General features: G+C 41.1%; 1 protein-coding gene across 1 annotated transcript in view; it reads right to left on the reverse strand.

Moving 5' to 3' along the window:
• Positions 1-16,227: 16,227 nt before the first annotated feature.
• Positions 16,228-26,412, reverse strand: part of ARHGEF28 (Rho guanine nucleotide exchange factor 28) — a 119,731-nt gene continuing 109,546 nt past the window's right edge. Inside the window, 1 exon segment of the mRNA XM_054517972.1 lies at positions 16,228-17,291. Coding sequence (XP_054373947.1) covers positions 17,131-17,291 — 161 coding nt within the window. The 3' untranslated portion in view covers positions 16,228-17,130.

Below are 26,412 nucleotides of genomic sequence, written 5' to 3' on the forward strand. Positions count from 1 at the left end.
ATGTTCTGGTGCTTTATGATGATTTAAAATTGTGCAGAAAACTAGAAGAGACTTTTTCTCTAACTGTGTCTCTGTCAAATTTTCAAGAAGGAATCACCATTTTCTCAATCTATACATGTTTTTTGGGAGTGATTCAGTTCCAGCTCCAAAATAGCACAGAGAAGGACACTTCCTCAGGAGGAAACAAATCCGGCCTGGTTTGAGGGGCTGAAAACTGACTTGTAAAACCAGGACCTCAGAGACCCGGCTCAAAGCTTGATCACTTCCTTTCAGGCAAAGGCAAAGACTTGGTCCCTATGGAAATGAATGGCAACGTTTCTGTTGACAGTCTGTTTTAGACCAGAAGAATCATAACTGTCCCCTCATTTTCTAGGCCATCAATCAAATACAAACTCTAAGCTGACACAAGATGGGGAAAACCGATAAATTAATTTTAAAAGTGCTCACATGTGTGGAAAGAAAATGCTGATGTGCAGGGCATGCATCCCTGCTCTTAGCAGACAGGTCTGAAGTTCAAACCCTGTTGATAGACCCCAGAACTTTTGATTCAGCTTCTGTGGTAGAAAGTCTTTGTATGGACAGAGGGAAATTGACTCCTGGAGGAAACCAGACTCTGAAATATCAAGGACCCTCTCTAAGGGTCTCCTCTATCTCAGGAATATCACACATCAGGAAAGCAAGAGTACCAGAAGTGATGCCCTGAAGGTGCCAAGGTCATCAAATTAGTGTTAGTATTTTCCAGGAATTTTTAGTCTCTAAAGAGACCTGGTGATGGGGGCAAGCCAATGATAGTCTTCTTTCCCTCCATGGAACTTGTTTGTAGGAGTGTGCCAGGCTCTGCTTTGGGAAACTAGAATGATCCCACAGCAAGGTGGCCTCAGCCCCAAGCAGAACCACAGCCTCACATCCTGGTGATCCCGGACCATGAGCTTACTCAGTTTATCCTCGAACCCATGCAAACTTAGAGGCATGATCTGAGCCTGCCCAGCTGCTTTTTAGCAGAGCTGGGATAACCAAGGACCCGTCAATTCTCCATGAATTCAGGATTTTTAAGCTGTTGTTCACTTCCCTGTCGCAAGGCTGCTGCAACTCACCTGGCCCATCCTCCCCTGGACATTCAGTATGCAGGCACAGCTCCATGTCTTCAAGGCACAGAAATGTCCAGGTGGAAAATCTGATAGAGAAAGATGTGGGGATGGGACGCAAAAAGGGCAGTAATTGCCTATTTGCAGCATCACATTTTAGAGCTTGGGGATGTGAAGGAGGGGATGCGTGGGCTTATTTTGCACCAAGGAACAGATACACTGCTGAAAAGGCACACTCCTGCCCCTTACTCCTGCTCTTCTAGGTATTAGATGGAGGCATGCTGAAACTCTCAAATCAAGCAATTAATCACATTCCTTAAACATTGTCAACAGGGGCTTGTTTCTCATTAAACTGCCTGAAAGCAGATCTCCTGAAAACCTCCAGAGGAAAATAAGAAAGGTATTTGTTTCCAGGGAGTGTTCAAAGGCAACAAAACTAAAAAACTGCTAAAACAGAAACAATTTTTTTTTTTTGTTCTTCAGCCTGAGATACATTCACCAAGAGATAACCTACGGAGGGAAAGCATTTCAGCAGAGACACTAGTCTATTATTTCATGTCTCCCACCTGAGGTGACAGGAGGTAGCTTGAGAAGAGCCAAATTATTGGAACAAATGTATCACTCTCCAGAGATGTAGATGGGCATGGAGGTCAAAAATAGAGTTACAGGTTCACACCAGCATAAATCAAGGCTGGTCCCATATCTGCTCAGTGAAACATGGTCAGACAAGCAAATACAGAGGTGGAGAGGAAAAGAGAGCAGAGCAGAGCAGAGAGAGAGAGAGAGGGAGAGAGAGCAAGCAATACACTTGAATTTTCATACTTACTCTGTCAGCAGGTCCAGCTGACCAGTACAATGTTGATTTGAATCAGCAGATTCAAATCAGCAGAAGGGAGAACACTTATAGGCAGAAGTATCAGCTTTCTTATGCAAATAGCAGGTTAAAACCCTTGCAGCTAGTGGAAGTACAGGAGGTTTACTGTTGGCTGTGGTTTTTTCTGATTTTTTTTGTTTGTTTATATGTATCCCCTCTCTATTAGTAAAATGCACCTGCTTGTGTGAAAGGACACACCTGCAGGACTTTGAATTAATTGTTTCCCTGAGTGTACCTTATCTCTGTGCTTCCTGAAAAATTGATAGTCTGGCATGCTAAAGAGCTAGGCTGTGATTGGGCAGATAGGAGAGTCTTGGGAAATCCATGTAGGAGATTTCCTGTCTGTTAGCCCTTCAATGGCCCCAAAAACTTCATTAAAGCTTCCCCAGGCCCTTGCTTTTATAGCATTCATGGCCTCCCAGTGGCTCTGTGCTAGGAAGTGTTGCTATTCATCACATTGCTCTGTGATGAATAGGACCAGACTTAGAGATCAGTCATGGGTGCTGAAAACTTTGTCACTATTTGCTTTAGTAAATCAGCTCTTCAACTCTCAAGCATAAAGTGAAAATTAGTTTCCTGTGCTCCTGCAGTTGCATAAAGTTTGTTTTTGCAGCAAGACACCCAGGTCTGCAACCTGCAACCCAAGGGAGGATTAATCATACACCCTATTTCCCACAGAAAACTAGAACTGGTGAGAGAAGGGTCAGACAAGGCATGGCCAGGATGAGTCAGGAATGAGGCAAACCCTGCCCTTCCTGACTCTATGACCACAGAAAGACAGGAAGCATGATGTCCCATATTTCCCTCTAGCACATGGGCCGTTGAATGATACACCACCACTAAACCAGTGCCCATTTTCTCTCTTTCTCACATCTTAGCCCACTTGGGCTTCAAGGGGAGAGGCATGCAGTTATGTTGGCCAGACCCCCAAGAATCTTCAGAGTTTGTAACTGCTTTTGTTTTCCAAATAATTTTTCCTAGCTGTCAAAAGGGAAACTCACCTAGATACTGATACTAGAATATCAAAAGAGGTGGTAACATTTAAGAAACTGAGCAAATGGGTACATCATCCTCAGATGTGGCAGATGCCAGACATACCCTCATTAGCCTTTGCTCTTTCCTTTAGCAAGGTGGGAAAATGCCCAACTTTCATGATTAATGAGAAAAAACATCTTGAATATGTTAAATAATACATCATCTCAGGTCAGTGCAGCACTGACATCCTACTCTTCATCGCAAAGAATAGTAGAGGTGATTTGATTTTCAAAAAACAGTTACTAATTGCTCACTGTCTGTCAAACAGCTCATCATCTCCTCTTTGCTATGCTTTGCTAATTTCTTTCATCCATTCCTAGAGCCTATCCTTAAGCCACCAGCTAAGAACAGTGCAGTACCCAAATGCTGGAGTCTTTGCTCACATGCCCCGGGCCTCAGCAGCATCTCCTAATGCTACGTGCTAAACCCCAGTGTAGAAGCTGCACAGTGTGGCAGGAGGAGTCTGAAAATTTTCTCCCCATGCTCAGCATGTGGGATCAGACATTCCTTTTGCTGGTGCTAGGTCCAGCTGTCGAGATCTGTCTTTCTGAACTGGCCCCAGCAGAAGTGGCCAAATTCTTTAACCTCCTTGGAAAACCAATTCCTCACACACTGGCCAGCTGGTCATGAAATAACATGACTTCATCCCCTTCTGGCAGCTCCGCATGGTGCTCATGCATCCCCTTCTGGCATCCCCCATGCTGCTCCGGGGAGGCAGAAACTCACCCCTGAGCTGTGGCTGCAGCCAGCAGTCCCAGGCACTCCCTTCAAGGTCAATGGAAGAAGGACTAAATTCCCCTACTGTCTTTGTCACCCCTACGGGTGACGTGTGTGGTCTGGCAATGGCTTTTGTACCACTACTGTTTCTGTCCCTGGTAAATAAGGAGACAACTGAGTATCTGGCTGACACTCTCCCAAAAGTTCCCAAAGGTATTTGTGCTGGGCTCATTAAAGCCAGTGTGACTCTTCCCCTTTGTTTCATTAGATTTCTTTAAAAGCTTAAAGAAAACCCTACATAACCTCAAACTACATGTTGGTGCAAGTGAGAGAACTTGAAATTCAACACTCTGTTTTGAAAATAATTAGTAGGATTTAAATGATAAAAAAGAGGCACAAATTGCTTTGAGTATATACCATAGCTGGTATGCAAAGATACCTATTAAGATCACAGGTTTTCAGCAACAAAGTCTAGGTTAGCTAAGATTTTATTTGGTGAAACAATGTAGACTGATGTTTATCATGTTACAGATCCTTGTTTGCCTTAGGTACAATTTCTATATAGCATGTGAAGCCAAGGCTTGTGTTCTTGAGTCCAAAAAGGATATATTAAGAGAAAATATTGCAGTCCACCTCCTGAATCTACTGTCCTCAGAAGATTAGCAAAATTGAAAATGAAACAGAACAAATCATCAAGAGAAGCAAATCTCCATTTGGGCATTATATTTAAGGTAACACAGATACATATTGTCCTATTCAGAGACCAGTGAGTGCATAATAAAATCCAGGGTAAAGAATGGTGACCACTAGAACTGTAGTCACCATTGATTTAAAAAATAATTCTGTGTAACTGCAGAGGATGTAATTTGAAGTGAGAGTAAAGACTTACCTGTTCACAGCAGTGAACGTATGTTAAATGGCTTCTAAATCAGAATCAGAGGTAGGGAGATGGTAAAGGCTCAAAATGGAACCTTAAGGCTGTAATGGAACAGTACAAACAATAAAGCTTTGATATGATCGTATATGGGATGGGACAGATTAAATTTAATAGCAATTCCCACAAAATCAGAAAGTAATCTTAGTGGAAGGAGTTCTCTAGAAGCAGTTGATCCAATCTCCTTCTCAAAGTATGGCTAACTCCAGGTTAAGTCCTGCAACCCAGGATCTTGGCTACAGACATTTTGAAAATATCTAGGGATAGAGATTGCACTGCCTCTCTGCACAAGCTGTTTCCTCTCTGTACAGTTCTATACCTGGTGAGTTCTATACCTTGGTGAAATTTTTCTTTTAAATGCTGTAGGAATTCCCCTTGCTGCTGTTCTCATCTGTTGCCTCCTGTCCTTCCACTGGGCAACTCTGTGAGAAATCCTCCTCTCTGTTCCCCATTAGGCAGGTGAAGACAGCAGTAAGATCCCAGCCCAGGTCTGTCGTCCATGGACCAAGCCATTGGGGTTACCTTAGGCTCTTCTTGTGTAGCACCCACTGCATCCTTCTCTGGACTCCTGAGCTCCAGTTTCCAGTAACTACATTGTGCTGGGTCCCCTAGCTGGACATAGTATCTTAAAATGGCCCAAGTATCAAATGGAGAAAAAATAATTGCTTCGTTTGACCTACTGGCTGCTCCACCAGGGCCCACCACTACTTTTCTGGGTCTCTAGGTCCCTTGGGTCTGGATCTCTCAGATTTCTGCTGCTGTTTAGCATTATTCCAGCACAGATGCAAGGCTTTGAATTTTTCTTTATTGACAAACACCCCATCCATTTTGATTTTAGGAGTAACATGAGAAGTTATGTCAAAAGTCTTGATAAATAAGTCCAGTAATAAATTTAGTAATAAGTGCCAGGGAAAGAAATTAAGGCATAAATACAGAACATGAATGCCTGCCCTATGTAACAGTTTTAGCACCAAACAATTCCTGAGACATCCCTGGGCTTTTTTTACATGTAAGATGCAAAATGCCTTGCCAATATTCAAGCTCTATTTCAGCCAGTTAGTTTGGATACCACAAACACTTCAGACAGAGCTGTATGGCACTCACTACAGCTCATTCTCCCTGCCAAGGCACATAGGCCCCTTGAGGTGGTCACAGCTACAATTTTTCTGGTTTCCCAGCCAGCTGAGTTATACCTAGCTGAAGGCTTCTAATCCTTTTAAAGGTGGTGGTTGGTCTAAGGACCTTCAGACACAGATAATTTCAAGACTTACCATTCAATTACTGTTTCATTCAGGAAGACAGACAAATAAGGACCTCAGGGAAAATACAGACTAATCTGAAGGCCAGGAAGGAAGAATAGTATGTGAGGGTGATCTAATAATGAACTCAAGGAAGGCTTTCCTGAAAATATGATAAAAACATAACAGTATCCCGCTGTGTATTACTAATGAAAGGGGAAAATAGTTCTTTACAGAAAAGATGGCAAGTATCTGTAAGATCAGCCAACAACATACAAAACCCCAGAGCCAAGAATCAGTGACCAGGGCAAAATTTTATTTTGACATTTATCTAAAACAGAGAAAATATCTATATTGTCATTGAAATTAAGGTGGTAATTAAATATACATGTTCAGAAACTATTCACATAAGGAAAGCCTGGAGTAAGAAAGAACACTTTTAATGAAACTGTCCTATGTGTCTAAAGAGACAAGTCTACATGTGCTTATAGAGAAGGTACAGATTTCATTTGCTTCAAGGTTCAGAGCTGGGACAGAGACAAGTGTAAATTTACTTGGATTTCATCACAAATCTGAGGATATTCTTCCTAGATGATTCATTTATCTTCTTACTTCCCTAGTGACATGGTAACTGAATCAATACCTCCAGTTTCTTCCAGTCTTTTCTGTTTAAAAGGGTGTCTATGTTTAATTTAAGCATGTTCATTTGGTCAAAAGCATCCAGCAATTTCTGTGGATTTTTCAGCTTTCACTCAAACATTTATTTTTTCACATTGTGAATTAGACTATACTTTTCTTTCTGGAAAAAAAAATTCTAAATCAAAGCAAGAACAAGCAAGCCTCCCATTAGCAAAAAGAAAAACAGAAATAAATCCAGACTCATTCAAAAAGCAGGCTGCAGTCTTTTCTAATTACTTCCATAACCAAGCCACATTTCCCAAGAGAGCATATGAGATAATCCTTAAACATTAAGAAATGAGAGGAAAATGCAGCAGATTTAGCAGGCAAATTAGAGAGTGAAGAGAGTATGGAGTACCTGGAAAAGAAACATGTTTCAGCATTCATTAGCTTGACTATTCTTTCTCACAATCTGGAGAAAAACATCCATCACTTTTCATTCCACAGTCACACAATCAAGTCAGAGAGTTTTACATTGGAAACAATTTTATTTTAAAAAGAAAAGTATTTCAAAACCCTGATTGCTATATAAGCAGCTGGCTCAGGTATGAAAGTTTACCAAGAGTGCCTAGAAAATGAATTCTAAAAATAGAACCCAGGATAACTGTCCTACAGGAATATTTCATTTAATAGCACTCAGCAAGTTAATATCCTTGCTTTTGCCCTCTACATATTTAGATGAAAATGCCTAATTTTGTCTTACTACTAGGAATGGTAGAAACCCATCTTCTAATCATGAAAGGCTGGAAACTTGTCCTAAAACAGGGAGCTATTGGGCTTTTGCAAAATTTCACCTGGAAGCACTGTGATGACTTTTCATTCACTGTAGGAAATGTGTGCAGTTTTGAGAGGTTGATTTCTTTTCCACTGAGTACTCATAGGAAACACTGTGAGCACTTCTTTGCATTTCTTTTTCTAGCAGCTGTGATTCCAGTGCCACCAGGTAGTCACACCGCAACTGTGCCTCCTCTGAGGTACTATATTCCCACTTCTAAAAGCTCAAAAGAAAAAGTTCATATAATATTTTTTCATGGGATAAGTTATGAATTTTTTCCTCTCTCTTGTTTTCGAATGACTCTTTGAAAAATTGGAAACCTCCACGTCCCTGTGTAAAGGTAGAGAGAGAACAGGAGTGGTCATGGAAGAGTAGGTGACCACCACCATATTCACCACCCTCTTTGGAAGGTGTTGCTTCTATATTTGATCCCTTATACCCCAAAAACATTCCCTGTGAAGCTCAGGGCAAGTGCTGAAGTACTCATAAAGAGATGGATATTACTCTCCCATCATCAGGCAAAGCAGAAAAGGTTTAACATTGTCTTCAAGGTTTCAAGCCCTGCTATGACAACAATGAATGCTTACTGAGCATAGGAAAAGTGATTTGAAATTTTATTTCACTGCTTCCTTTGAGGTCAGCAGCTCAAACAGACTTCCAAAAACCAGAAAGGAGACTTCATTTTACATACACACTCCTAGAATAAACTATCCCCTTTCTCTTTGTGTGCATAAAATTGTGTATGCATAAAAATACCCCTCAAGGCTATGATAAGTTTTAACTTTATATGATAACATTGAAAGATACTCCTCTTTAATCTTAATCTATTTCAGAGATGAGGTGGCTCTTTTGAATTCCTAAATCTTGTAGTAACAAGGAGGGAAGTTTGTATCATTGATTCTGGCATTCTCATACTAAACATAGTGACTCAGCTAGATGCTGATTTTTGTTGTCTCTTTTTTCCTTTCTTTTTTAATCTGCATTTTAGTATGTGTAGGGGAATTGCTTTTCATATACCAATAATTCATGTTACCTGAGAAGCTGTCATACACAAATTAAGGTGGGTATCTCTCCCTTTCCCTGTTTCTCACCCTGCACACATGCATGTTAATTACAAGCAGAAAGCACAAATGACACCACATACTTCAGAGCATCTGCTCAGGCCTTAATTAATCCAACCTTCACACAGTCCCCATGGCAACAATGCTCAACAGACTACCCTGATTTAGAATATTCAATCCAGCACTTTACATTCCATATTTTATTCAAATTGTGGCTGCAGAACTACTCCTGTGCCAGCAAAGTAGTGTCAGTGCTGATGTGAACAGAATGAGTCCTTGCTCTACTTGACCCCTCCTCATACATTACCTCATTAAAATGTATAATAGCATTCAAGCTAAGTCACATTAAAGCAGATACACTCTTTTCAAAGCCTAGAAAGAAGTCCATTACCACTTTTTTACATTAAAAAAAAAAATTCAGGCTTCATAAAATAGATAGGAATGTTTTGCAGTGCATCTGCAACTCATATCATAAAGGTGATTATGAAAATATTTGTAGCAAATAAGAACTTCTTTGGTGTATTTCTTATCTCACTAGTCCTCTTATCTTGTCAGCTTAGGCTCCAAATACATGTTTTGGCAAGGTGTGACCCCCATCATTTAGATGCTAATAGAGGCTGGAGTGAGAGAGGTTGTTCCAGCTAATGGAAAAGCTGCTTATTTCAGTTATTCTGTTGGCAATGGGCCCCCGTTCTCGGTTTCCTTTTGTACCCAGCTACATTGAAAGAGGCACTGAATTGGATTTCTCCATCATGACAGTGCCAGGACTCCCTGCCAGGAATTAAAATCTTGTCTCAGCCCCGCCTAGGGAAGGTGGTCCTGGTGGCCAAAGGTCAGTTGCAAACCATTGCCTACAAGCCATCTTTTCTCTTAGCCAGCACTGCACTGGGAGGCTGTTTAGATAAATCCTCTTAGGCCAGCCTCAGAGCAGGGAGGACTGCTATCTCAGCTGTTTCCCACTGTGCACATGCCCAGCTAGCCCGTTCCTCAGGGACAGCTGTAGGAAGGGGCCAGCACAGGACTCCTGTGCCTGTGGGCCAGGCTCCCTTGGCAGGGCTAGAGCAGGACCTTAAAAGGGGCCCCCCAAAAAACCCCTAAAAAAGCCCAAGCAAGAGCAAAAACAACACCCAACCAACCAAAAAAGCAAACAGGAAAAAACCTCCAAAAAAACCCCTGACAATTGACTGAAGCAGGGATTTTGATAAAACAGTGGATGGGAAGGAGGCAGGAGCAGGCAACTTTAGTCTGTGACAGTGCACAAGTGACAAGTGGATGGAGGGAATGTTGGCTTGGAAAACCTCTGAGCGTTTACATGTCTAACCCTGCCATATTTTTCCTCTGGGTATTAAATTACAACTTTAAACACTGACAGCATACAGAGTTAAAAATAATTATTTCGCTATTGTATGCAGACAACAATGTTGGTCTGAAACTATGCAAAAATTAAATGTTAACCTAAGTCCAGGCATAATCTAATTATTGCTTCCTTTTGAAGTAAGAGGAACAATATTTACTGAGTAAATTATGGACGTCTAAAGGTAAAGCTTGCTTTGAAGATTAAACAACACACATGTTGTTAATTATTATAACCATACTTGACCCTTGTTACTTCGAAAAAATTTGAACACATTTTGAATTTTCACAGAGATGTTGTGTTTTAGAAGGCAGTACTTAATATCCTTGTCAATTGCATTTTATTACATGGCAACATGAAAGAGAGCACCAAATATATGAGAAGGCTGAGTGTGTGATATGTTTAGTGCGCAGTTTCTCTGCAATACAGAGTAAAATCCCCCTTTTAGCATAGAGGGGAAGCCATCCTCACCAGAATGGGGCACACCTGTGGTCTCCCCACACCCTAACATCTCTGCCCCTGGAGAGACAAACCCAGGCCAGATGCTTGCTGCAATGGGCCCAGAGCACCCTGATTTTGTGTTGAGGAGGCAATCGTGACACAGCAGTAGACAGAAAAAGGCAAGACTATCTCCAGACAATGTAATCTCGTTCTCCTTCTCTGCCCACTGTGGGTTCTTGATCCATGAAAATACTTCCTGCTACCTGGCTATAAGATTTTATACCCCAGTCCATCTTTTTCAGCTTTACTTTCATCACTAGAGCTACCTGGTAGTTTAATTATACACTAAATACACATTAACAAAATCCTTAATCAAATAATAAGACATCATTGTTTTAATAATGTAATTTCACAGAATACCTATACAGGTGTTTTTGTCAGTGACTCCCTGAATGCTGTACAAAAGAAGCAGTTTCCACTATTGCTTGTGCTGCTTATTTCTACAGTCACTTATTTTTGAGTCCTTATCACTTTGTCTGACAGTTCATAATCTAACTTTATGTGGAAGTGAAGTATTTTGTCTGAGTCTGTCAAGCTTGGATCCAGGTTTGTATGTTCCAAGTATCTGACATCTCTTTTATGTTCAGGCCCGTCTCTATAATTACTCCAGAACTGTTGATGGTAGTGGCAGAAATAATAGGTTGGAAGCATCTGACCAATGTTTAGGGAAATGTTTCTGCTTATCAGAAGGCAATTGTGAAATTAAGTGGTGAGCATAGTTGACTTCCATTGAATTGAAATTATAGATGGAAGGACTGCATTCTGGTGAATTTCAATACTCCAGATGTTCTGAACTTCAAATTTCCCAGAAAGAAGAATATTTTGAGTTTGGTGTCTGCAAACCATGCTGTTACACATGATCAGTGTCCTTCAGAAATATGTTGGAAGTATGCCATTTCATGGGGTTTTTAGTTCATGAGACTCCAACAGTCCTGCTTGTAGGACAAGCAGAAGTAACTAACCATTTACCAATAAACTAAACTTCTTTGCCTTTTAGTGGGTCCATATCTCATCCTTGAAAGTTGTTATCCTGATCCCTTTGAAGAATTATGCTGTAAATTAAATGAGAACAGCTGGAGTCAGGATTAGAAATTGAACTTCTGCTGAGCAAATGGTGACAGTAAAACAGCAGATGCCTCCTACTCCTGTCAATAATTTCTTTGTGTGAAATATCCTTTGGTGCTCAGCATTTATGTTATATGCCAACAGAGGTTTCCCAAGGCTGCAAGCCATCTCTCACAGGCTGCACACAACCATTCAGCTTCAAGATAGGCACTGAAGGGATGGGAGCCAGGCAGGGAGGTGACCTGAGCAACGCACAGGTTAAGCCAGGGCCCCACCACTCTGCTGTGTGGCAAAGCAGGATTGAACATGCAGCCATGCTTCCAGGCATCAGCTTCAGTGACACCAAATCTCTTGGTCCCACAGGCAGATGTGGTTTTCTGGATTACCAAGCCACCAGCACCATTGAACTGATGATATCCATGTACAAACCCCAGAGCTGGAGCCCTTCCCTCAGCACCCAGCATTTCTCTTAGGGGTCATCCAGAGGAATATCCTTGTAGCTTTCACTCTTGATGTTTTTCTTTTCACTGACAATTCGAGTATGACACTGTGAAAACTTGTCCCTTAATTAAAAGCTGGAAAGAAACCCCAGAGGATAAGGATAGTTAGTCTCCACTGACAGAAAGCAGGAGATGCTCAGTCAGTGCTAATAAAGTTCTTTTTGTCCACTTGGCTGCTTTGTATCCGGAATTTACCTATAATGGCATGTTTTAGCATTTGTTCAACAATACCATGTAGGAAATGGGGACAGTTTTCATTTCAAATGAGACTTACTTACTTTAATCAGAAGCAACACCAATTTCTCACGTTTCTTGTACTACTCAAAAGGAGCACAAGTGGATTCACAGCTTGGCCTGGGCATCTTCAATGGGCTAGACACAGGGAATTCAGACATCCTATTTGTTCACTTGCATGGGAAGGCCAGGGCTCACATTGATCTTCACAGGCTGTCTTCAGTTCATGCAATTATTTACCCATGCTGGTCCTTGTTATTAGCAGTGGCTACCTGGGTGAGTGGAAGGTTCATGTCTCTGCATAGTTCTTGTAGTATGGCTTGGCAGTTTTACAGAAATCTGATAAGAAATTTCCCTTGGGTCTGTTAAGCCTCCACAGGAGAAATTCTTTATTTGAACTTACATACTTCACTGTCCTTTTCATACATATAGGATACTTGCTCTCTCTGGCACTGGAATCAATAGTAGTGTGATACATAGAGGGTTTTTTCTCTGAATAAAAAAGCTTGTTCCATGAAGAAACATCTAATTAGAGTGGACACTCTTCCTGCCTTTTCTACACCCAGAGCAGCTTTTTCATGTTTTTTTCTCTCCTCCTGGTCTCCACCCAGGATATTTTAAGACTCAAGCTCAGAATTTGGTGTGTGCTGCAGACCTCCCTCTGGCCCAACCTTTCCATATAAGAGGTGCAACATCCTGATCTGGGCCTGAGATGGACTGAGGAGAAGAGGAAGAAACTTCAGCAGAGATGATCCATGGAATAAGAAACATAGCTCTCCTGGAATTTGTGAGCCAACTACTGACCTGCATAGAGCTGCTTCCAACTCTGCTCTGCATGTCAGGGAAAAATATTGACATTTCTAGGTGAGATACCTGGATCATTTCACACCCTTGCAAGTTCTTCCGCAATGTGGAAGCCTTTGATGAGCCCCTTGTGTAGTCTTCGATGAGCTCCTCGTAGAAATCTAGTAGATTATTGTCTGATGCACTTTTTCAGAGCAAAGGGCTGGATCGATGCCAACACTTTAGAATAGTGCCAGCCTCACTTTAGAATAATGCCTCTAAGGTTATCCTTTGAGGGTTTTCCTTTATATTGAAGAAATGAAACACTCTTTGACATCAGCCTGCCAAAGGGAGCCTTTATGCAAAATTCAAGCCATTGAATTCAGGCCATCCTCACAGACTTATCTCACTATTTTGCAGCAATTCAGAAAAATCTTTTGGAGGTTAACATGTAGCTGTCCTTATGCCTAAGATTATCAAGAACACTCATAGATACTTTCGCAGTGCTTCTACATACAAATCTTTACTAGGGATGAGAAAACAACAAATGTATCCATTTCCCTTGGAAAAATGAAAGAAATCAACTGCAGGTCCACAATTCTGTAAAAGCAGACATCCAGCCTGTTCCAGTATGCTAATGCTCCACAACCTGTGCTGTTTCTATTTCTGTAATATAAACTGGGCACAGTGAAGGTTTTGGATGGGAAGGATTTGGGGTTGGAATTCTTGTCACAGAATATTCATTAGAAGTTATCCAAACCCTATCCCATTAGTCATCAATAGTCACACTATTTCTCCATTTTGTCATCAAATGCACAAGGAAAACTGTCTCATCTGCAACTCTCCAGTGCTTTCAAAATTCAGCCTGAGCAAGCTGCACGCTATTTACCAAAGTACAATGTCTTTTTCTTTGAAAAAACACCATCACAATGCTAAAAATGTTTTTAGCAGCAATATGGCACATTACAAAATTGGCATCTACTTGATTAGGATGCAGCAAAAAAAATCTTACTGACTTTTTTGAACTAAGTGGGTGGCATATAAATTAATGTGGCTAACAGCCCTCTCTAAATAAAATTATTTGTGTTCCTTACATGGAACATCAACATGTTGTTTTCAATCATTTCAGTAAACAAACTTTGGGGAGTTTTGCTGATAGCCTAATCTGTATTTAATGTAGTAATTTGAAAATAACATGTATGACCTTTGTGAAAAATCTTTCAGAAATGCAGCTAAGTGTGTTGTTTACCTCAATACTCAAACAGCATCCAAGTGAAGAATTTGCTTCCTTTTGGCCTCATTCTACAAATGACTGAATGCACAACTCCAAAGGTCTGGATCCAGCACACTGTAAGCTCAAGCCCTTCATTAATTTCTTCTCTACCATTACTGTAAACTTCCTGAAGAAAACATTTGTTGTAAGTTTCTCTTAAAGGTCTTTTAAAGTTGCTTGATGTGACAACTTCACTAGCACACAACATTAAGGAGAAAATGCTGGAAAAGTCAAGGCATTACAGCAAATAAATCCGTTCTTTGTTAGAAGATAGAAAAAAAAATTTAAAATAAGAAAAAACAAACAAACCTCATCCTGGTACCATGGATATTTGTAGTACAGCAATTGTTCCCTTAATTTAAGCACTGAAATTAATGATTGAATTAGATTCTGAGTTTTCAGAGGCAAGATGCTTTGAGAAGCATAGCAAAAAGAAAACATCATATATGGGATGAGTGAAAAAAAAAAACCCAGGCTTTGCAAGTCAGCCAGCCTCAAAATAATATAAAAAAGGTGAAGAGAATTTCTGAATATATTTTTCTAATTAAATAAGATGACCCAGCACTAATAAATGCCTGGTGGTAACTGAAAACACAGACTGCTAAAATAGCTGAGTCTCACTGGGGCTGTGTTTAAATTCTGCTAAGTATTAAGAAATACCTAAATAATGGACAGAGTTCAGGGGTGCATAATACATCTTGTTACAAAGAGCACCTGCCAAGACCATACTGGCCTATACTTAAAACATTTTCTACAATTAAAATACCTAAATCTAGAGGCCACCTGTTTCCTGCCTTCGCCTTTCTGAAATGCCAGAAGTTTTACTGTAAACACAGGTGAGCAAAATAAGATAGATGCTGCCTGATTTTAAGGGACTTAAAGAATGTGCACAACAGCTGAAGTCTGGGCCAGCCGCTTTTCAGCTCCCAGCCCCTCAATTAAAACTGATGAGAGAAGCAGCATCATCTCTTCCTCTCTCGGTGGCAAGACGCTTATGTGGGAATTCCCACACCAAACTGGGAAAGCAGCAATCCATCCAGCAGTTTGGATTTGACAGTAACCAATACCAGATGTTACAGCCAAGACATAATAAAATGCAGAGAGAGTAACTGTGGAGAAAACTGCTCATTTTTTCTCAATTTCCCATGGGTCTCTGGGCAAGGCACATATCCTGGGGCATACAGCATCGCAAGAAATTAGTCTGGCTACTCAGAAATTTGCCAAAAAGCTGTTCAGGTGGCAACCTTGAATTCATTGCTGACTCTCTGTCCCTACTGCAGAGCCCTTAAGAGAAGGTGGATCCACATTTTAATTTGAATCTCATTGTTAAAAATAAAGAAGATAAAACAGTTCTAGATATTATAAAAGAGGTTTTTGGTTTTTTTTTTTCTCTAATAAAGAGACATATTTTCAAAGTGCTGCCAGGTTAGCAGGAGTCTTGAAAGCTGAGCACAGACACCAGAAACCACATCTGCAGGCCCAGTCTTTCCCTGATGGCATTTGCACATCGTTTAATATAGCTGAGAATCACATCCTGCTCATCACGCCAGGTGCTTAGTTGTTTGCCCAAAATACCAAGTGAACTACTACTCTGGAGGCCAGTAAGATGCAGCTCAGAAAGCTCTGCTTTCAGGTATTCCCTGAAGCACCCAAGTCCCTGGAAACGAATCCTTCTCAGTCAGGACACCCTTGCTGACAAATGCACACATCTAAGAAAGACTCTGCGCCTGCAAAAGACGTTGCACAACACAAGGCTTAAGGTAAAATGGAAACCACTGGCACCTGGGGCTGACCCAGTCAAAGGGGTGGGAGCAATCCTGCATTCCTCTGCTCCTTGAGCTGGGCAGATGTGGGCAGATGTGAGGCAGCTGTGCAGGAGCATGCAGGAGCTGTGCAGCTCCATTTCTGCTGCACCCCTGCCAATGCCATCAGCCATGCTAAGTGGCGATAGGCACATCCTTGGTTTTGTCAGCTGAAATACACAGCTTTGGCTTTGCTGGACCAGCAACACACATCTGCAGCAGACCTCAGTGCAAACAAGCCTGGACACATTTTTTTCCTCCAGTTTTTTTATTTCTCTGGAGAATCTCAAAATGAATCAAAATTACAGTTTCATAGAAATGCACAGAACATTTATTAAGTTTGACAGAAGTGTATGAATTTTTCAGAAAGACAAAAAGGCACAAAACAGGTTTCTTACCGCCTAAGACAGAGAATCCCAGGAATCTGAAAGCAGAAAGTTATCTGATTTCTACACAGGAAAGCAGTGGAGTTTCAGAAGAGTTCAGTTAACTGAAGCCTACTATTTATCCCCTTTATTTTCTTTTGACCAGTGAGTTGGTTTCATCTGGTAAATTTTAATGTGTAAGGACACTTACTGAAATGAGGAACAGTTATAACACAATAACTGATTTAGTGCATCTCTGCACAGAAATTGGCAGTAGTATCAAAATGGTAATAAGCTTTGGGACATGAGAAAACACCTACAATTATGCAATTATGCTCAGACCATTAAAAAACATCCCCTTCTGAGCAGTTCCTGAGCTAGAAGATAAGGAAAATGACCCACCAGCTAAGGGTATATAGCACATTTCAGCAAAGACTTGAGCCATCATTGTTACATTGCTGTCTTCTCATGTTATATCACAGCTGTTATTGATAGACACTCTGAAATCTCAAGTAGCAGACCCATCTCTCTTAGCTCATCCTTGTAAGAAGAGGACTCAAGATAATCAACACTAGCTTTCACAGTCCTTGGCGCCACCTTTACAATTTCAAAATGTTATGTCTCTCCTGCTACACTTTCTTCTTGCAAAGCATTTGAAATCATGTCATAAATTAAAGATTATACAACAATGGCTTCAAAATAACTTACTTGCTGTATTTATCATGGGGAAAATTTTGCATTCACTATTAAATACTACCCTTAAAGCCAGATGGTCATACAGAGAACAACTACAGAAATTTAGAAAAGCAAACACAGTTGTCTTCCAAAGTGCTACTGAGATTAGAAAACCAAGTTGTCAGAGGTAAACAATCTTTTCCTCTACTCTGGCTCCACTCTCTGCATCCTGCAGGCTCTCAGGCTGGTGGTTCAGCAGCAGTTCATCTACCTGTGGTGACTGGATGGATCCCTGGTTTGGAACACTTGTCTGGGAACCTTGGGTCTCTGATGTGTTCAGATCTGTAACACACAAGAGAAGGACAATGCATTTTCTGCCATGCCCCTGCCATCAAAAAGGGAAAATTCTGACTTTTTCATTAGCACCATTTTCTAGTTTGCTGCATCTGTCTGGAAAGGAAAACAGTACTCTAGCACAAATTATACTACAGCCTGGTGAGAGGCACCTTACCCAAAGTTAGTGAAATATATTCAAGTAATAATAATTATTATAAATGTGTAGCCATACTTTACTAAACAGATACACAATAATGGAAAGACGTAAACAAGGTCAGAATTGAGCTGGAGGGAAGCACACAGCATATAATCAGTATCTTTGCTAGTAATAATACAGTTGTAACATTAATACAGTTTTCATCATTACACAGAATTTTATTCATAAGCCTTCCTTTTATGGATGCAAAAGAATTAAGTGAGCAAAGTTAAAAGTCTACATGGCTGGCATTTGCATTCAACTTTTTCTACCAAGTTTATCTGTGTTTATTGACATGAACTACCTACTCTACTCTGTCTTGATCTTTTTGGTGTGACGTGGAGAGAAACACTTGCATCCAAACACTAGAACATTATTTCACAACAATCTTGTTATCTTTCCAATTTTCTCCCACAAATGCAGAGAATCAGGTACTTGTTTTCCAGCATTCCACAATGAACACTTCTATGATGATCCATATATAGCTTTATAAACCAAAACAACATGACTACAGTTGGGTTTTATCCCTAGTCAGCATTTTGTAGCACTTTGGGCCCTCAGGACCTGCATCTCAGTACCTGACTTTTCTACATCTGTATTTCTTCAAAGCAACTTTACCATATAAACAAGCTGTGTAACAAAGAATGTGTATCCTCATGCATAGCAATGAAAAATATCTGTAATGGATATGCTGCAATACTTTTCACTGTAATCTTAGCCTGACCAACTTTTCTATTACATCAGGAGGGTTAAATTTTCATTCTTCCCTCTCAAAAAAGGACTCTGTAGAAAGAAAGGGAGATTTGAACTCCTTGGTAATGCCAGAAGCATGCAAACCAAGAACTGGGGCTCTTTGAGCCTTGATCACTCATGCAGAGCTGGAGAGACATTTCATGCTTGCTCTGGTCCCTACTTCTCACGTGTATGTGCAATGGAAATCTACTGTGAAGGATCTATTTGCGTTTTTACACACCATGTCACTTAGCTGGTGGCAATTCATAGTGACACATGCCACATTTGGCATTCCCCAAATATATGTGACTTTCATCAGTCTTGTTTGCTGAGGCAGGAGTTCAAGGCAAAACAAGCTTGCTGGTATCCTGAAAAGCCTAGGCTCTCTGGCTGCTCCCTGGCATGGGCTGTGTGGAGCAGTGTGGGATGATTATGCAATGGGCATGTGGGAACACATCATATCACAGCCTCTGCCTTCAGCATCTTCTCTTTGATATTCTCACAGCTGGAAGGAGCAAACAGGCTTTGGGGCTGCAGCTCCCAGCATAAATCACATGCATCTTATTCTTGCTGCCAAGACTGCACAGTCAATGGCAGGAGCAAGGTTTTTATAAATCAGCTTAGTCATAGTGGGATGACATAGAATGTTACAAAAATTAGTCTTCAATTGTCTTTCTTTTACTGTTTTATTCTGAATTGTTTCAGTCTTAATGAAAATCCAGAGTAAGTCTTGCTTGATTGTGAGTTATTTGCAATACATAACACAGAAGATCTTGACTCCCTAATTAGTCAAACAGGCCTGATTTTTTGAAGATGATGTCTGCATTTATTTCTTTTTGATGATTATATTAGAAAATGATTGCAATTTGCAGCCCACAGAAGAAAGCAAAAATATGTCTGTCTTTATGAAAACTGGATGCATTTGGGTTGTTTATTTATTAAAAAGAGCCCTACTAGCAGAAGTTCCTCTACTTCTAAAGACTTACATTTTTGGGTAATTTTACCCACATTAATATTTCTTTTAAGTCTTGTGAGTTTATTCACATTACCCAAGTTATGTACATAAGAATACCAGGGAGTAAACACTTATTTGAAAGATCTGTTTCCAAAGTTTATGAAGTACATAATTTGAGAAGCCTAATTACAAATTTGAAAATACGCAGAAAAGAAACACCTTACATGCAATTATTTTCCACCATCAAAACTAAATAGTAATTGCTTCGGCAATTAAAACAGTAGCTGTTTCCAAACCCTTTCTCATTAACTGTTATAACTACAAGCAGCAGAGCTGAGCAGCGAAAACTCTCAGCATTCTGCAAAAACAAATCAGATCCTGTCACTATCAAAATAAATGATTTATCACTAGTTCAGCTTCTTTTTTATTTTTTTTCCTAAATATGTTGCATCTGGGAAACCGGAACAGCAGGAGAGCACCCAAGAGGTAGGAGCACAGCTGCTGCTGGGGCACCGAGTGGCTTCAGCCTGGAAAGGTTGTGCTTAATCCAACTGAGGAGGGAAGGGGCTGGTTTTGGATGCACTTCAGGTGGCACTCAACACAGACTCTGCCTAACAAAAGCACAATGTGTCCCCAAGGCCAACACACTCAGGCTGCCATCAGGGAGGGTGGCTGCTGTCTCTCTGCCCAGCGCCATGCTGGAAGCAGCTGAGCCAGTAGAGCAGCTGGTATCACAGGCAGCAGCGTGATGTGCCCCAAGGGTAGTGCATGTGAAGTGTGGAAGAAGTGCTAGAAATGGTAACAACAGTTTTAGGTGAATGGAGACTGAGAAAAGTGGACTGAGCTGCCAGCCAGCCTTGGTTGTTGTAATGTAGAACAGTAACAGCAGCCAAGAAGCCTCCCCTGAGCTCTCTGGTATAGCATGGGGAAACTGAGTTGCCCTTGTCACCAAGCAGGAGAAGGGTGGGAGAAATCTTCCTCTTGAAATGCTCTCCCAAAACAAGGAGGAAACTTCTGAAACAAGACTTGAAAACATCACCTGATGTCTATTAAAGAACTCTGAGAGCTGAGGATGCTTAATAAAAATAAAAAAGGAAAACAAACTGATTATTTGTGCAGACAGCAAGGCAAAGGGGCTGCTATCAGAAAATGACACCCAAGAAGCTCTCCCACGATCCCCTGGCAGCTGGGGCACCCATGGGAACTCCCCAGTCCCTCTCCAGGCCCATTCTCTGCTGCACTGAGGCAAACATCAGAATTCACTATGGATCAAGAGTCAGGCAAATACACACACCATTGGCCTTTTATGAGCTTCCGTCAATGTGATTGTAATTCACCTGTCAAAATGAGCCATAAAATGAGTTCTGTGTTATCCCCTTTGTTTAAATTCAGCATTTACTTACCCTTTTTTCTGCTCTCCTCCAAGCTACCAGCAGACGCTCTCTCTGGCAGGCTGTGTTTGGCTCAACAGCGCGCCCACCAGACCAGCACCCACATCACCAACACCCGACAAAAGCTGGATACAGCCCCTGCCCACACCCTTGCTGCCCGGGCTGGGCTCTGCCTGCTGCCGTGCTCTCACACCCTCCCAGAGAGGACAAACCAAAGGACTGTACCTGGCCATAGCCATCCACTTGCTCATCTGCACTGTTTTTCTTTCACAGTTAGATAAATGAAGAAAATACTCCCTGACTATTCCCAAAGCTTTAACAAAACTGAGCTGTAGCTCAGATCCTTCCACAGTACACTCTTGGCACAGCCTTCTGCTCCCTCCCACTTTTGCACCAGCCAAGAGCTGTCAGCATCTCTCTGTACCCCAGACCCCAGAATTTATGTGCAAACTGAAACCCCCTTCACCTATTTTTCACTTACATAAAAAATATTTCTCCTACAATTTTCCAGGTAAGTCTTTCCTTAAGAACAAGCCAGATCCACAGCTGCATCATGGATACCCTAGGTAAAAGCGAACAGCAGACCAGAGAAATGCAAAAGTTGAGCTGGTCAAACACCCAAGGCAAAAAAGGGTGTGCTTGAGACTGGTGACCAAATATTAGGTAAGTTGTGACAGCACTTCAGCCTTTTTGGGGCTTGTAGCCTGTGCCACACCTCAGTATTAAATACTCCTAAAGTACAGCTTTTACTCCTTTTAATCTCAGCTAAGACCATTTCATTTAATAAAGAAACCCCAGGCATTACCAGCAGTCTTCCCCACCAATTTTTGCAAAAGTAGTTAGAGGCTGTTTCTAACAAATTCTGCATCTAATCACAAATGAGACACTAATCTTGTCTTATTCACACAGACACTGTCAAATTCAACACTAAAGTTCAATTTTTTTCCCCATTTTCCTTGAGTTTAGGTCAGGTACCATGAGGACAAACATTAGGAAACTGCAGAAAGGCACTCTACTCTTTCCATACTTTTTTTAGACCACCTCAATATAAAAACAATGGCACATGGCAGGCCTGTCGGATGTGGGATCAGTTCTCAAGGGAGTTTATAAGGGGACCTCAGATTTTCAAACAAGGTCTGGGTCCAAACTCTGAGAAATGACAGCTCCTGGCTAAAAACATGTTACTGTTGTACAGGAAAAGAAATAAAAAACAAGTAGCATTCTGCATCCTAACTACCCTACCTTTTCCACAGCATTAAGAGACAGGATTAGTAGTATCTCACAAACTGCTGACAAGGTGAAGGACAAAGGAATAGTATTTGCAGGAATCTGAAATCAATACATATGAAAACAAACACAGCCCATGTACCTAGGGGGGCAGGGGACACAAAAGCCAAGTAAACAACTCATTAGTCACGCTGATTCTCACCTCCTGTCTGTTGTCATAGGATGTAAGCACTTCCAAATCAAATAAATGCCACAGATTTTCTCCTTCACCCCCTGCACCCCTCCTCTCTCTCCCCCAGGATCAGAGCTCTTGATGTTAAGGCTAGACTGCACACAGTGAAGATTGTGGGAAGGACAGAAGAACCAAGGAACTAAGAAACACTCCAAACAAAAAACCTCTCAGGTCTCTGTGTTTTGAACAGAAAGCCCTTAGGGTTCCTCCTTCAGCTCTGACCCTGATTTCACAGCACCACAGGATAATTCAAATTGGAAGGGATCTCAGAAGGCCTCAGATTCAAACTCCTCCTCAAAGCTGGGTTAGCTCTGAGGTCAGGCCAGGCTGGATACTTTTTTACTTCTTAGTCATTTCTAAAAAGGAAGGAGAAAAAAAAGGGAAGAAAAAAGGGGGGGGGGGGGGAGGGTGGAAGGAACGCACCACATGGATTTTGCAGACAATTACCTTGCTGTGACTCTCCGAGATCTGTCACATTGGCCCTCTTTACAGAATAAAAACTGCATAATAAAACTGCATTAAATGAAGAGCGATTTATGCCACTTCTAGCAACAAATACGTTGAAAAGTCACAAAACCACTAACCTTCTGAATTAATAAATAGAGTTGGGTTTTGGTTTTACATGTACTTATAACAACTGGTACCAAGTTCATTTGGACTGACAGCTGACACATCAGCTTCAGGCCACAGCTATTTGAAATGGCAGAGCTGCTCTATTTAATCCCCACACTGGCACTCATGCATAATGCAAAGCACAAGCAGACACCTAACAACCAGTGCTAAGTCTACCGGGTCTGGGATATTCAAAGGAATTCAAGGGTAACAGGCCCTTATTTGCCACCACAGTTCAACAACAAATGGCAGCCTAACTCCCCGTGGGATCCACTGAAAAACCCATTGGCAAATCTCACAGCAGCTCTTTGTCTCTAATGATGCTCCCAGTGGTTTCCATGCAGATTCATTAGCAACAGATAGTCAATTCCCCCGGGAACTCCAAGCACCTCAGCCCCTCTCCCTTTCCTCACCATGAAAGGCACCATGACCAGTTCTGATTGCCTTTTTTAATGCCTACTAAGACTTTCCCAGATTGCAACGGATTTTCCATACTGCAAATTCAGTTGTTTAAAGTTGGTGGAAGAAAGGGAACACCATACAGTGGTACTGGGCACCTGGAACGCCATGGCAACACCTGGAACACCAGGGCAACACCTGGAACAACCAAGATACTGCTGCTACCGATCCAGAACGGAACACTTGCTATAGAAAAGTTATGTGTGAGCCTTGATGATTCGAGCATAATTCCCAACAGTTTCACTGGCAGTTGAACATAGCTCACATACCATCAACAAACCAGGCCCTTCACAACTCAATAAAGCTGATTTCACAGCAGGAACTGAACTTGGTACCCGGTCTCAAAAAAAACACTGGGAAAAAATATTTTGACCCTAAAGCTTCCAAGGAAAGAGGAGCCTAATCCATTTCCAGCTGACTGAATAAGTCAAGAAAATCGGTCTGGGAATTGTAATGCTGTTATTTACTTTTGACCAGCCCAACCCTGTGATAAAGTAGCCACTGTATTTCTTAAGCAAACAAACACCTTCATGAGTAAGACATCTTTACACAAAAAAACCGATGAGAAATTATTTCAGAAGATATCCTACATTAATTAGTCTTAGCATATTTTGGTGCACTTTTTTTTACAAGACAGAAAACAGAAGGAATTCAAAGTCTATGATGAATAAGGTCTGAAACATAACTCTTCTCTGTATCTGAATGCTGTATTTTTGATTAGGGTAAAATTACTGGGATTGCCATTATTCTGCATGTTTCTACTCTTTGTGTAATTGCTGGCTTAGGTAAAACAATGCAGGTCCGTTTTCAGGTTTTGCCTCACAAGTCATCAGAGTAGTTTCGTCTAGACAATTTGGACTTAATTCTTGGCACGAGAAACACAAAATACATATTTATTCCAGCGAAATTGCATTTATCGTAAAGTTCCAACTCATACTCCAGGTTTTGGAGTAATGTGATGATGCAGTCATTTTCCTTTTATTAAGGCCCAGTAAACATACTATTTCTAACACTGGTGTTTACCAAAGAAAATTGGTAAACTAACTCAAAGCTCAAGCTTGTTGTTACGTAGGCTATTTTAAAACTAACTCAAGCTCAAATACTGATAGTGTCACTTCAACATCAAATTCATAGCATGCTGATTAAAATTGATTAGGTTGATTAAAATTTTAACCAAGTTACATGGCTATGTTATCAGATGTATTGGTTTTTGAAGCACACGGGTTCTGAGCTATTTTTGGCATGCTGTTTTTCTAATGCATATGAGTAAGAGAGACTTAAAAATAGGTCTTACTTGAAATCATAATTTGTCTGTGCATTAAATACCCACAGTCTCACCTTGGGAAGGCAGACTGCCTGACAGCTGTCTGCTTCTGTTATTATTAATTTATTTAAGTATTAATTCCCTATTAAATTGTCCTTGTGCTCAGCTTTGAAGCTTTAGATGGTCAATTACAGACAAACACGTGGTCCAACAGGTATTCTGCTAACAACGAACACATGTTTTATTGACCTACTTCTTTTCCAGCTCATTAAACACAGCTGCACTCAAATGTTCAAGAGGAAAGAACCATAAAACCCCAAGAACACTCTTCCTACACAGGATCATAAGGAACGTGACCAGCTGCCGCCGCAGGGCCCCTGCCGCACCCAGGGCAGCAGCACACCCACACAGAGCACCTCTCCAGGGGCAGGGCTACTCGCCTGCCCACTGGCAACAGTGGTGGGGAAGCACTGAAAACCCCCACAGCCTCCTTTTTCAGGTGTCCAATGCGGGTATAAACTAAGTAGTCTGCAACCATTTCCTCCCAGCCCATCATCTGCTGAAGTCATTTGGCCAGCACGCTGAAGTCAAAACAAATGGCCATCAGTAGGGAATGCTCCTGCTTGAATGTTTAATGGAGAAGCAGAAACCCCATAAAGTTACAGACACAAACAGCACTACCAACGACTCAAGGGACAATGAACCAGTTCCCCTTTCTGCTGCCTGCCAGCACATCCCCACACTTCCCTCACCCACTGTCCCAATTTGCACCCTGAAGATAAAACACTGCAGTGAGGTTTTACCTCCTTCCCTTCCGAAAAAAGAGAAATGGCCCGCATTAACCCTGAAAAAGCAGTCTCTGGAACATGAAGTCATTCCCTTTGAAACAAAAGGGGACATTTGCACATCAAAACTCCTCTTCTGAACTGTTACCACAGACAGATGTTAGACTGTTGATTAACTCTGGCTCTTATTTTATGGACACTCTTTGGTTGCGGGTTGTTTTGTTGGGGTTTTTTTTTTTCACTTTGAAATAAACGTGAAATCAAAGACCTTGGCAAAAAATCAATTTAGTCCCCAGCGTTTGGCCAGTCTTTCAGGTGCAACATAAAGAAGAGTGCTCTGGACTTTGGCGAACATTTTCTTGAGTAGCAGAAGGGCACAGCTCTGTTACAAAAGCCAAAAGGGTGAGGTAATTTATAAAACACTCAAGTCTCCTCCTAAGCACTTTGGTTTTATAGGGTAATTTCCCAACAACAGACCAGATCTACCACTTCTTACTCATAAAAGCTGACAAGATCAAAACTCAAAGAGACCAGCAGAAGAGCACTAAGTCAATATACAGAATTGCTGCAGAAGAAAAAAATCAGGCAAAGCACCTGCTTCAAATCAATTACATGCTAATCTGACCCTTTAATAGAAGCTGCTGCCGTTGATTAATACAGGAAAAAACACAAGCACGACTACATGAGTGAGCATCTGAGAGAAGCCTCTTATCTATAGTCGCAAAGATACTTGTTGTCTCCCAAGGTCAAAACTGAGGGAAATATTCACTACTTTTTTATTGCATATTGAGTATTAGCACAGCCATTTTTATTCATTTTTGGCAGGAAGTATATGCACTCATGTTTTCTCCTTGGAGTCCTTGAAAAAATCAAGAAAAAAATGGAAAAGTTGTACATTCCCCATATTTTGCATTGTAAGCATAGGAATTTACAGTGTGATTGAATATTTTGAAATGAATGCCCTTTTTAACTGTTTGCTAAAAGTTCTGTGAACAGATAACTGCTGTGAAAACAGTCTGCACAAGAGGTAAAGGAAAAATTGTACATCAAAGCCATAAAACCCCACAATTATCAAATAAGCATGTGTGTCCATCCCACGAGTGTGTGGAGAGCACTTGGATCTACTTTCCTCTCTTCTGCTCCCACTCCTCCCGTGTATGAGCAATACTGGTCTTACCCTTAAGCCTGAATTCATCACCTCCTCCTTCTACCTCACCTTTACTACAAGTTTTAAAACACCTGCCTGTATTCATTTTCACTTCAGCTCTAAATTG

The sequence above is a fragment of the Molothrus ater genome, chromosome Z (assembly GCF_012460135.2).
Source record: "Molothrus ater isolate BHLD 08-10-18 breed brown headed cowbird chromosome Z, BPBGC_Mater_1.1, whole genome shotgun sequence".
In the NCBI taxonomy this organism is placed as follows: Eukaryota; Metazoa; Chordata; class Aves; order Passeriformes; family Icteridae; genus Molothrus; species Molothrus ater.